General features: G+C 36.9%; 1 protein-coding gene across 1 annotated transcript in view; it reads right to left on the bottom strand.

The window, feature by feature from the left end:
* Window positions 1-13,115, bottom strand: part of ENPEP (glutamyl aminopeptidase (aminopeptidase A)) — a 148,434-nt gene that overhangs the window by 59,325 nt on the left and 75,994 nt on the right. Inside the window, exons 9-10 of the mRNA XM_006869336.1 lie at window positions 10,764-10,829; window positions 10,491-10,642 (exon numbers count right to left, since the gene is read on the bottom strand). Coding sequence (XP_006869398.1) covers window positions 10,491-10,642; window positions 10,764-10,829 — 218 coding nt within the window. The remainder of the gene's footprint in view (window positions 1-10,490; window positions 10,643-10,763; window positions 10,830-13,115) is intronic.

The raw sequence follows: 13,115 nt of genomic DNA on the forward strand, positions 1-13,115 counted from the left end.
AGAATCATCTTGGTATGTTAAAATTTTCCAGAATAGCGATGTTAATTGAATACATTTTGACACAGAAGATATTTGGCATGAAAAGTAGTTGTATCAGAAAGGACATCAGAGAAATATCAAATTGTATTGTGCATAATAACTAGCAAATATTATCATATCAGGTCACTTAAGTGTTAAAAATCTTGAGAATATTATATTATCCACAGAACAAACTAGGTACTATCTTATGATTACATTTTGCCTGGAAATAATCCTTTAAAAAATCTTCTGTGGTACAAATCACCTAGGTATTAAGCAGAAGTCTTTTAGATTTTACAAAAGAGTTTAAACAAATACATTAAATTATTAGTTTGTGTCTTAAAATAGCTATTAATCAGATTCAAGGACTATTCACAATTTCTTGTGAGTTGGGTTTCACCATTGCAGCTGCTACTCACTTTTGTTGTTTATCTACATGATGACTCCCATTGAGTGTGTACCTTCAGAAATGCTTATTTTCAACTTACGTAAAAATGTTAGATACCTGTGATACTTCACTCTTAAGCACAGCCCAAAGGAATACACTAAAAAGCAATGAGGTACTGTTGCCATAAACCTGATAATAACCAGATAGTCTTCTTCATTTATCTCCTATACTGTCACCCCCTTTCTATTACCACTTCCAGTTCTTGGAAAATACTGGGCTTCTTTGGGTCCTGGATTGTTTGAACTAAACCATAACCTCTAGCACTGTTGTTTTTATGATAAGGAACTGCCAGGCAACAACCTGTTCAGAGAGCCTCAAGAGCCACAGGACTCTGTTGAGCATCTAGAAGAGTAGCCTGGACAACCATCCCATTCTCAATCCCCACCTTACTTGGAGGCTGTTCCACACATTGTCTAGTGCCCTTTATTTCCCATTTCAAAGGTTCCCTTTAGCAGTTTTTGTAAAACATGTCATGTAGTTATGTACTTTTAGCTGTTGTTTGATAATGTCTTAATTCTACCATCATTCCTGAAGGACCATTTCTGCTGGATATAATATTGTTGGCCAACAGTTATTTTCTTTCACACTTTAAATATGTCATTCTATTACCTCTGGCTTCCAAGGTTTCTGAGGAGAAACTGCTATGTAATCTTGGAAACCATTAACACGTGACTATTTGCATTTCTAAGGCATCCTAGACATTGGTTGTTGTTGTTGTTGTTAAGTGCCGTCGAGTCGTTTCTGACCCATAGCGACCCTGTACAGGGTTTCCGAGGGTGTAAATCTTTACGGGAGTAGAAAGCCTCATCTTTCTCCCGTGGTGGTGGTTATATGCTATGGAGTCAGTTACAACTCATAGCGACCCTGTACAAAGTTTCCAATGCTGTTAATCTTTACAGGAGCAGAAAGTCTCATCTTTCTCCTGAAGAACAGCTGGTAGTTTCTAACTGCTGACCTTGTGATTCACAGCACGATTTGTAACCACTATGCTACCAGAGCTATGATACAACCTTGCTTGCTGAAAGTAAAGAGGACTTAAAACATTTACTGATGAAGATCAAAGAGCACAGCCTTCTGTATGGATTACATCTCAATGTTAAGAAAACAAAAATCCTCACCACTGGACCAATAAACAACATTCTGATCAATGGAGAAAAGACTGAAGTTGTCAAAGACTTCATTCTTCTTGGATCAACTATCAACACTCATGGAAGCAGCAGGCAAGAAATCAAACGATGTATTGCATTAGGCAAATCTGTGCCACAAGACCTTTTTAAAGTGTTGAAGGACAAAGATGTCAGCTTGAAGACTAAGGTGCACCTGACCCAAGCCATGGTGTTTTCAATAACCTCATATGCATGCAGAAGCTGGACAGTAAATAAGGAAAACTATAGAAGAATTGATGCCTTTGAGTTATGGTATTGGAGGAGAATACTAAAAGTGCCATGGGCTGCCAAAAGAACCAATAGATCCATTTTGGAAGAAGTGCAGCCAGAGTGCTCCTTGGAGGCCAAGATGGCCAAATTTTGTCGCTCATACTTTGAACATATTGTCAGAAGGGGCCAGTCACTGGAGAAGGATATCATGTTTGGTAAGGCAGAGGGCCAGAGAAAAAGAGGAAGACCCACAATGAGATGGATTGGCCAAGTGGCAGCATCGATGGACTCAAGTGTGGCAACGGTAGTGAGATTGGCTCAGGAATGGGCAGTGTTTTGGTCTGCTGTGCATAAGGTCACTATGAGTTAGTACTAACTCGATGGCACCTAACACAACAACAACAAAAACAACAACAAAGATCCCTGGTTGTGCAAAGGCTAAATGCTCAAATAGTAACTGAAAGTTTTAGTTCAAACCCAGTAGCTGTTTTGTGGAAGAAAAGGCCTGATGATACACTCCTGCAAAGATTTCAGCCTAGGAAACCCTATGGAGCATTTTTACTCCATCCTATAGACTCTCTATAAGCAAGAATAGATTTGATGGCGCATAACAACAGCAACAAAATTCACTTTTCCCTTGCTTTTTTCAGGATTCTCTCTTTGCCTTTAGTTTTAGAGAGCTTGGTTATAACATGTTATATAATGTGTTTCAGTGTGGGTCTCTTCATTTATACTACTTGGAGTTCAATTAATTTTTGCATATGTAGGTTCATGTCCTGTGTCAGATTTGGGGTTTAAAAATATGTACATTCTTACTGTCCCATGTCTTATAACTTTCTGGGATCCTCATGACACATTTATTGATTCTCTTGATGTATCCCATAATTCTAATAAATTGTGCTTAGCAGTTTTGAAATTCAGTCTCTATAATTTGAATACTTTATCTTCTAGTTCAAAGATTCTTTTCTTGGCCTAATCAAATCTATTAAATTCTCTCAATGAGCTTCTAATTTCAGTTATCATTTCTTTCAGGTCCAGTATTTCTGTTTGGTTTCTTTTAAGAGTGTCCATCTATTTATTTAAATTCTTATTTTCTTCATTCATCATTTTCTTTAATTCTTCATTTTTGTTGTTGTTATTGTTGCTGTTTTTTGTGCTTATTTAGTATTGTATTGTAGTCTTTCAATCTATTCATTTTTTAGGCTTCCAGGAATATGATTTCTTTTCCTTTGTCTTGTTCACTTGGATTGGTTATTATTTTCAGTTACTTCATATGCTTTGTGATTTTTTTGAAGACAGAACATTAGAATTTTATGGGATGTTAGATTTTTCAACCCTCATAATTTTTTTTTTTTTTTTTTTGACAGTGCTACTTTCTGCATGAAACTCTTAGTTTGGTAGAGCTTAAAATTTACTTCTCACTCTCTTTCCCTCTCTGTTTCATTCCTGACCATGTTTTCCATCCTTTTGTTGTTGTTGTTAAGTGCCGTCAAGTTGGTTCCAACTCATAGAGACCCTGTATGGGGTTTCTGAGGAGCAGGTGGTGACTTTGAGCTGCTGACCTTGTGGTTTGAAGTCCAGTGCTGATAATACAACGTTATACCAGAAATCCATCCTTTGGTGGATTCCAAATAGATCAGAGAGCACCCACTAATCAGTTCATCATCTAGGGGTTGTTGTTGTTGTTGTTGTTAAGTCGGTTTCAACCCATAGAGACCCTGTACAGGGTTTCCAAGGGTGTAAATCTTTATGGGAGTAGAAAGCCTGATCTTTCTCCCACGGAGCAGCTGGTAGTTTCCAACCACTGACCTTAAGGTTTGCAGCCCGATTCGTAACCACTACGCTACTTTGGTTATTACTCCTTTCCTTGCTCTGTGAAGAATACATTTTCCTCTGGACCAAGTGTTCAGTCTTTTCTAAAATCCACTGTCATGAAGTTGATTCTGACTCAAGTATCTCTATATAGATAGAGTTTCTGAGACTGTAAATCTGTAGGGAGCAGACAGCCTCATCTTTCTCCCACAGAGTGGCTAGTGGGTTGGAACTGACAACCTTGTGGTCCGCAGTCCTTTTTTGTTGTTATTGTTAGTGCTGTCAATCTGGTACCTGTTAATGGGGATTCTGCGTAGGGTTTTTAAGAAGTGGCTGGTAGGTTTGACTCATTGACCTTATGGTTTTCAGTCCAGTGTTTATCCTACAACACCACACCAGGACACCATGTCAGTGGTTCTTAAATTGATCAAAAAGTCCCAACTGAATAAACTGATTGCTACTGAATTATCTTATGATGATGTATAAGTAAATGAGTATTAATAAAAGGTAAGTAACTCCATTAAGAAAAATAAAGTGAAGAGTCTCTTTAGTGAAAATCAGACAGTAGATATTAGAGGCCATCTGTGATGGTTAGAAAATTCTCTCTATCTAGACTCCTGGTGTGTAGGATCAATACACAAGGTCAACAGTTAAAGCCCATCAGCTGTGCCTCAGAAACTCTATACCAGGTTGCTATGAGGTGTAACAGACTCAACGAAACTTAACAACAACAACAGACAAAATGTAAGGAGTTCCTGAGCAGTGCAAATGGTTAATTGCTGGACTACTGGAAGAAAGGTTGGCAGTTCAAGTCCACCCAAAGGCACCTCAGAAGACAGGCAATGTACTTGCAAAAGGTTATAGCCTTGGAAATTTTATGGAGAGTTCTAGTTTGTACAAGTTAAGTTGCTATGAGTTAAAATCTACTTAACAATAATTAATAACAACAACAGACCAAGGGTTAAAAACTTGAAAACAGGATAATAATAGTTAGGCAGAGCTGAAACTGGAAAAATATCTTGGGGACCAAGGAGTAACCACTGCTACTCCTATTTAGGTAGGACTGACTTGGAGGGGGTTCAGCTGGGTAACCTGGGACTGGCTGAAATCCCCAAAATGGTGCATTCTGATTCCTGTGCCCACCTTAAGAGATTAGAGATTCTGAGACCTTGATTTTGTGTCCTTCAATTGGGAGTGGTTGTATACAAGAATGACTATTTAGTTATAAAGAAATGAATATAGCATTAACACTTTTGGACAAGTTGTATTCATACAGGTATGATAAGCTTTCAAATCATTGGCTGTGTTGTATATGCTTTGTCAATTTTCATCGTATTTGAAATGTTTTCTAAAACATAGAGAAAATGACATATGAACTTGAAATTTTAACTGCAATACTTAGAAAACCTTAACTAGGAAGTTATATTTAAATGTACTTAAAAAATAGATTTAATAACCTTAAAGTTTGAATTTTAATATATTGAAATTGCTCAAGAAACTTGATACACTGCATTAATGAGCTGTCTTAATTTATTAGATTAATAAAAATGTAACAGAAGATTTTTAAAACTGGATTAATAAATATACTTCTCTAGGTGTTTAAGTGCTTATGTTTTCAAGTTATAAATAGGATTGAATAAAAATTTAAGCAGTAATATTTGGAAGAATTTTATTAAATGTATATGTCTTTTTATATAAAGGATATAGACTGGAAATTTGATTGATTTATCTTGTAAATGCTGTTTAAATATTCAGGAGAATTTAATTGTGAAATTTAAAAATAAATGCATCAGTAATAAAAAAATTAAAACAAAAATTAAGAGCTAGTGTTGGAATACCACAGTATCTTTCTCCAACTTTCCACAGGTCAGTGTTACTTTCAGAGGCAAAGCCTTTAAAGTGCTTTTGTTCTTTAGTTCTTCTGATTTTGCCTGGCTGAATTAATAAATATTGTCTAAATCAAGAAGTAGAGGTATTTAGTTAGCGTTAACTCACGTAGGCAACAGGTGATTTAGTTTATTTATGCTGCTTTCTCTTCCATTTGTACTTCAGTAGTCAAAATTTATTAAAGAAAAAATATTATTTTTTATATTCTATAGGTTAAAGAAGGAACTCCATTAGCATAGTGGGTTATACACCACAAGGTCAGCAGTTCAAGCCTACCAGCCACTCCTCAGGAGACAGATAAGGCTTATTATGCCCATAAAGATTTGCAGCCTTGGAAACCCAATACAGGGTTGCTATGAGTTGGATAGGATTCCACAGCATATCACTACCACCACCACCACCATAGGAGCTCTGGTAGCATAGTGGTTATGAGTCGGGCTGAGAACTTCAAGGTCAGCAGTTCAAAACTACCAGCTGTTCCAAGGGAGAAAGATGAGGCTTTCTGCTCCCATAAAGATTTACAGCTTCAGAAACCCTATGCAGGGTTGCTATGAGTCGGAACCAACTCCACGGCATACCACCACCACCATAGGTTAAAGGTATAGTCCAGCTGTGGCAGTATAGGATAAACACTGGACTGAATGGTCAGTTTGAACCACAAAGTTAGTGTTCCAAACCCAGCAGCTGCTACTATACAGGGCCATTAAGAATTGGAACCAACTCAATGGCACTTGACAACAACATAGGTTAAAGGAAGTCATGGTGTGGCATTTTAGAATAAGAACTGGATTGCAAGGTTGACTTGAACTGCAAGGTGGCAGTTCAGACCCATCAGCCACTCCTCAGAAACCATATAGGGTCTCTATAAATTGAAACAGATTTGATCGCATTTAATAACTACAGCATAGGCTTAAGCCACCACTCATCTGTCAGTTTGTCATACTATGGTGACTTTCATGTTGCTGTGATGCTGGCAGCAAAGCCACTGGTATTTTAAATACCAGCAGGATCACACATGGAAGGAAGGTTTAAGATGAGCTTCAAGACTAAGACAGAGTAGGAAGAAGGGAAGATGGACTACTTCCAAATATTTCGTTACTGAGAACCTTATGAAAGCAGTGGAATATTGTAAGATTAGCACCAGAATATTGAATATTGAAACATGATGAGGAGTGCCAGAATATTTTCAGATATAGTGCCAGAAGATGAGTCTGTCAAGCTTGAATGCACTCAAATATGACTGGGGTAGAGCTGCCTCCTCAAAGTATAGTGACTACTATAACATGAGTGGAGTAAAGCTTTCAAGACCTTCATTTTATGTTGAGGCACAACTCAAATTGAGGAGAAACAGTTGTAAACATCCACTGATAACTGTAACATGAAATGTATGAAGTGTGAACATAGGAAAATTGGAAGTTGTAAACTATGAAATAGACTGCATAAACATCAACATTCAAGGCATTAGTGAGCTGAAATGGACTGTTATTGGCCATTCTGAATCTGACAATTACATGGTTTACTATGCTCGGAATGGTAAATTGAAGAGAAATGACATCACATTCATCATCAAAAAGATCTATCTTGAAGTGCAAAGTTGTCTGTGATAAGATAGTATCCATACGACTACAGGGAAGACCAGTTAAGACAGTTACTGTTTAAATTTATGGAACAAACCAGTAAAGCCAGTGGTGATGAAATTGAAAAATTCTATCAACTTCTTCAGTCTGAAATTGATCAAACATAAACTCAAGATGCACTAGTAATTACTGGTGATTGGATACAAAGGTTGTAAAGAGAGGAAGGATCCACCATTGGAAAATATGACCTTGGTGATAGAGATAATGCTGGAGGTCACTTGATAGAATTTTGCCAGCCCAGTGACTTGTTCTTTGAAAATACCTTCTTAACAACATATAAGACAATTATACACATGAACCTTACCAAATGGCAAGCACAGAAATCAAATTGAGTACCTAAACACGTTCAGGCTATGGCTGAAGAAAAATTGAAACAAGTCCAGGAGAACCAAAATATGACCTTGAATATATCCCACCTGAGTTTAGAGACCATCTCAAGAACAGATTTGATGAATTAGACAGAATGACCCAAAACCAAGAGTTGTGGGATGACATCAAGAACACATATAGGAAGAAATCAAAAGGTCATTAAGAAGACAGGAAAGTAACAAAAGACAAAAATGGATGTTAGAGGACACACTGAAAGTTGCTCTCCAGCATAGAGATGTTAAAGCAAATGGAAGAAATGAGGAGATAAAGAGCAGAATAGAAAATATCAAAGGTCAGCTCCAGAAGACAATGTCAAATATTATAATAACATACTCAAAGATCTGGAGCTAGAACACCAAAAGGGAAGAACACGATTAGTATTTCTCAAGCTGAGAGAGCTGAAGAAAAAATTCAAACCTCAACTTGCAATATAGAAGAACGAAAATCAGTAAAAAAATTATCTGCACTCCAGTTATCATAAAACATTCCTCCATGGCTGACGACAACATTGAGCATGCACATGAAATGAATCTGTTGAACAGACGAGTGACAGTGGATTATGTGGCAAATAATTTGCAAATCAGACATGGATCTGCCTATTAAAGAATCCACAACAGACTTGAGTTTTGAAAAATTTGTATTGATGGGTACCAAAAGAACTCATGGAAGAGCATATCCAGAAGCATTTTGGCATCTGCAAACAAAATTTGCACCAATACTAGAAGGAAGGTAAATGTTTGTTTTTTAAAAATCATTAATAGTGATGACACAAGTGTGGATTCATCACTACGAGCATGAGAGTAAATGGCAGAGTATTGAATGGAAACATCCTCAATCACCAACCAAGAAAAAGTCCAAAAGTCAACCAACAGCTGGAAAATTGATGCTAACAGTTTTCAGGGCTCCTCAAGGGCCAGTGTTAGAACATTATCCAGAAAAAAAGTTTAACAATCAACTGTGCTTGTTACAATGAGATGTTCACTGAAGAGCAGAAGTCTAAACTTTGGATTGAGCACAGACGACTGTTATCCAAGGGCATTGTGATCTTGCATGACTATGCATGTCTGCACATCTCTGCCTACACTGTTGACACTTTACAAAACCTTTGTTTTGAGCTGTTAAAACATTCTCCCTATAGTCCTGATCTTGCTCCATAAGATTTTCACCTGTTTGGTCCCCTGAGAGTGTCCCTTTAAGGGTAAAGATCCCCCTATAATAAAGAAGTGAAGACAGCAGTGAATTAATGGTTTACATCTCAGCATAAAACTTTTTTTAATAAGGGAATATGAAAACCTGTTGAAAGATGGACAAAGTGTATTGAAACGCAAGGAGATTATGTCAAGCTCCTTACTCAGGAACTACACTTAGTATTTTAGCATCAAGCTGCCATATCTGTAAACTACGTCTGTGAATGCAGTATTTTCAGTGTTATTTTAGTTTGTATGTGCTATTTGGTATGATTTGGCAGGTTATTTCTGAGTCTAGAATGCTAAAAAAAATATTTCTCATATAAATTAACAATAATTGCTTTTTCACATTATGCTATTTTGGTTTATGAAAGATTTCATAAGAACACTCTAATAAAACAGGGATATCTATATACATGTTCTTGATCAAGAAGTATGTGGGAGTTATATTTTCTTCTCTATGGTCAGATTTCATGGCCCCTTGAGCCACTCAAATAAAAGTTTCCCTCATATCAGGATCAAATTAATTCCTTCCTCTCGTATTTCTGATTGAACTGGCACAAGGGCAGCAGCAAAGCGTTCCGGTGTAGCAATGATTGTGAGGTTGGCACAGGACTGGGCAGTATTTCATTCTGTTATACATAAGCTTGCTATACATTGGAACAGACTTGATGGCACCTAACAACAACATCAACAACATACTTCCAGAATGTTTGCCCTTCTCAGAGACTTTCTGCTCTTGTTTAATGAGTATAATAGCTTCTTTGATCTCTGAACATAGTATATCAATTTCTATTTACCCCATTATGTTTCTTCTAGCATCGATATTTTTGTTTGCTCATGTGAGATTTCATCTTTTATGCTTCTAGATTTTTTCATGTATCTTGTGGTCCTTGATTGTCCATTCATACTTAAAAGGACTAAAACAGATCCTTTTTTTTATGGCTGCTATGATGACTATAACCTTTCCATGGTTAAGAAGGGATATGTATTTTTTGAGACATACTCCTATGCTGTGGGAAGACTGAATGGTCATCCACCCATCAAACAAATGCCACAGTGAGGAAGGTTTTACTCTGGGCGCCCCAATCAATGTGAAATTCTTAGTTTTACTCAGCCATTTTATTTCTTTAGGAAACAAAATACCTCCTGATTTTTACCTGAGTTAAATGTCAGACTTCTGGGAGCTCTGTGTAGAGGAAGGAGTAGAAATGGATAAGCAGAAGGTGAAGATGGAAGTAAGGGTATGTGACTTATACAATTGTCCTAAGTCTAGACTTCAAATGAATTGTCCTGTTTTCAGCCTCACTTCTAACTTTTCATTCTGACACAGCCTGAAGTATGTCCAGGAAAAAGGAAGATCAGCTCTCACCTCAACAGCAGGGCTCCTTACTACTATATTCCTGCATCTTCCTGAGCTTCTTTTCTGCCATTATTTCACTTTCTGCTTTGCTTTTTCTAGAATTCTATGATGTATATGGTTCTTCCTCTCTTATCTTCTTCACTTGTAAGGGTTTACTACTTTTAGTGCTATTTCTTTATACCATGATTTCATGGAAGAATAGGGCATGGGCTCAGTCTACCATTTTGAACCTGGAGACCACTCAGCCATCTTTTAACCATTTTTTCCCTAATACTATTTTTTCCTTTATATTATTACCCATCAAACATATATCGAAGAGGAAGACCTAAGGCAAGTGACCAATCTTTTCACCCAATTTTCTCTTCCCTCTTGAAATACATTAAAGGGTCTTACCCAAGATCTGAATGTGGCTCGGAGGCGTTAGCTTTTGGGTCCAACAGAAAACGTTTCTGTTTGATGTTCTTCCTATCTCTCACATCAAGCACAGGGTAACCCATCTGTCTAGTCCAGGTGTCCATTACTTCCTTCACTGGTAAGTTACTCGCCTAACATTTTGAAAACACCAGGATTAATTAATTAACATATAAGGGAAACATAAAGACATAATAATAAGAAATAAATGATTGCTTACTGGGAGTGAAAATTTGGAGACACAGTCTTCCTTACCTCTTCCAGTGCTGCCCAAAAATCTGATGTTTTTGCATTCTTGAATTTATATCTTGCCAAATAAATCTGTAAAAGATAGTATTTTAAAAGCCAAAGTTTGTGTGTTTCAACTTCCACAACATAAGCAGAACTCCTACTCATATTTCATTCTAATGTATAGCCGGTTTTCTTAAAACGAAAATCAAATTATACACATTATGCAAAATATGAAAATGTTTTATTTGTAAAGCATAATAAATATTTGTTCCTAACCAACATACCAATATATATGACATACATGTCCTTTTGTTTTTCTTTTCTTTTTTTTCAGTGTAAAAGAATTGTGACTAGAAGAAGGAAAAAGTTGAATTCTTTTTTGGAACTAAGTTGTTTTTGTTGTTAAATGCCATCAAGTCGGTTCCAACTCAGAGCTACACTGTATAGGGGTTTTGAGAAACAGCTGGTAAGTTTGAATCACTGACCTTGCAATTCAAACCAACAGTATGATAGAGTGCTTATCCTATGGTTACACATCAGAACTCCAGGAACTTAAGAGAATTGATAGTTTTGTTCCATTGATTATGAGGAAAGAAGCCAAAAACCAAACCAGCTACTGTAGAGTTGATTCCAACTCATGGTAACCCCATGTGTCTGAAGAACTGCTCCACAAGGTTTTCCAAGTTCTGATCTTTATCAACAAATCACCAGGCTTTTCTTCCAAGGCACCTTGTTGCAGGCTCATATTGCCAACATTTTTGTTAGTTAAGAGTGTTTAACTGTTCGTGCCACCTAGAAACTCACTGTGATTATGACCAGATGAATAATCATAATCATTTTTCTTTATTTGATGACATTAAATGGCTCACTATTAACTGCATCCTCTACTTTTTTTTTTTTTTTTTTTACAGTGGTGCTTTCTCATCTCAGACGCTAGGTGGCCCCATCATACATCAGTGGCTATGGTTATGTGCAAAGACAAAGCAGGTGAACTTGGCCCTGTCATAGGCTGGCAAATTTACTTGGTAAAAAGCTAGATAGCAAATGTTTTAGGTTTTGTGGGCCACATAGTCTTTATCATACATAGCCAGTCAGTTCTCCCTTTCTAGTATGAAACCAACCAGAGATAATATCCAGATATATAAGCATGGCTGTCTTCCAACAGAGCAGTATTTATGGAAAATAACATTTAAATTTCATATAACTTGTGCATATTTCAAAAACAGATTCTTTAGGTTTTTTAATCACTAAAAAATATAAAGTCCATTTTGAGTTTACAGGTCTTACAAAAATGGGTCGAGGGATAAATTTGGTCTACAGGCAGTAGGTGTTCTGACTCCTGCTCTAAGGAAGTAAATAAATACAAGAACTTTTTGAAGAATAACAACAAATGACAATCAAGGATGCATCAGGAGAATTTTTTAATTTAAAGAGGAAATCCTCACTCTTCTGACATTTTTAAAATAGACATCTTTTGAATAGAAGGCACCTCTTTTGGAAATTCAACTCACAAAATCCTTTCTATATATGCATTTCCAAATTGAATGTGATGGGCTCCCAGAGAAAATTTCGAATTTTTTCCTTATCTCATAATTGATGCCACTTGTTGATATCTAAGAACCCTTCCAAAGTTTCTGCTTTTTCACTTCTCTTTTACTTGTTAGAAACGTCCTCCTTAAAAGTGGAAGTCTTTGGTAAGAATGTTGTTGTTGTTAAATGCCATTGCGTCAATTCCAACTCATAGCAACGCTGTGTATAGGGTTTTTGAGGAGCAGCTGGTAAATTTGAACCACCGGCCCTGCAGTTCAAACCAACCTTGAGGCTCAATGCATTACTCCACAGCGCCACAACAGGACCTTTATAAGTGGTAAGAACAAGATCTTTGTAAGTGTTCTGGCTCAAAGAAAATAATCAATTGTTAGATTTGCCCATATAATTTTCACAGAAAAATGCTGTAATTTCCAGTATACGTAGGGCCTAGGTAACATTATCTTCTAAATTCATCGTCTTCCCAGGGATAGAGAGATAAACAATATTAGCAGGACTGCTATAAGAAAACTTGAAGAGAGCTGAGAGAGGTTGGAATGCTACATCCATTTTTGCTCTTTTAATTAATTCTCTACTCAGCACTACCACCAGAGGGCAGGCAAAGGAAGGAAGAGGAAATGAAAGGACATGGAAAATTTGCTGTTGTTAGGTGCCTTTGCGTCAGTTTGGAATCATAGTCACACTGTATAGGGTTTCTGAGGAGCGGCTGATGGGTTTGAACCATCAGTCTTGTGGTCAGTCCCAGGCTTATCCACAGGGCCACACAATAGAAGATTTACTCTCTATGAATTCTAAGTATTCATGGCAGAGTTTTCAAAGAATCATTCA

The sequence above is a fragment of the Chrysochloris asiatica genome, unplaced genomic scaffold (assembly GCF_000296735.1).
Source record: "Chrysochloris asiatica unplaced genomic scaffold, ChrAsi1.0 scaffold00129, whole genome shotgun sequence".
NCBI classification, from domain to species: domain Eukaryota; kingdom Metazoa; phylum Chordata; class Mammalia; order Afrosoricida; family Chrysochloridae; genus Chrysochloris; species Chrysochloris asiatica.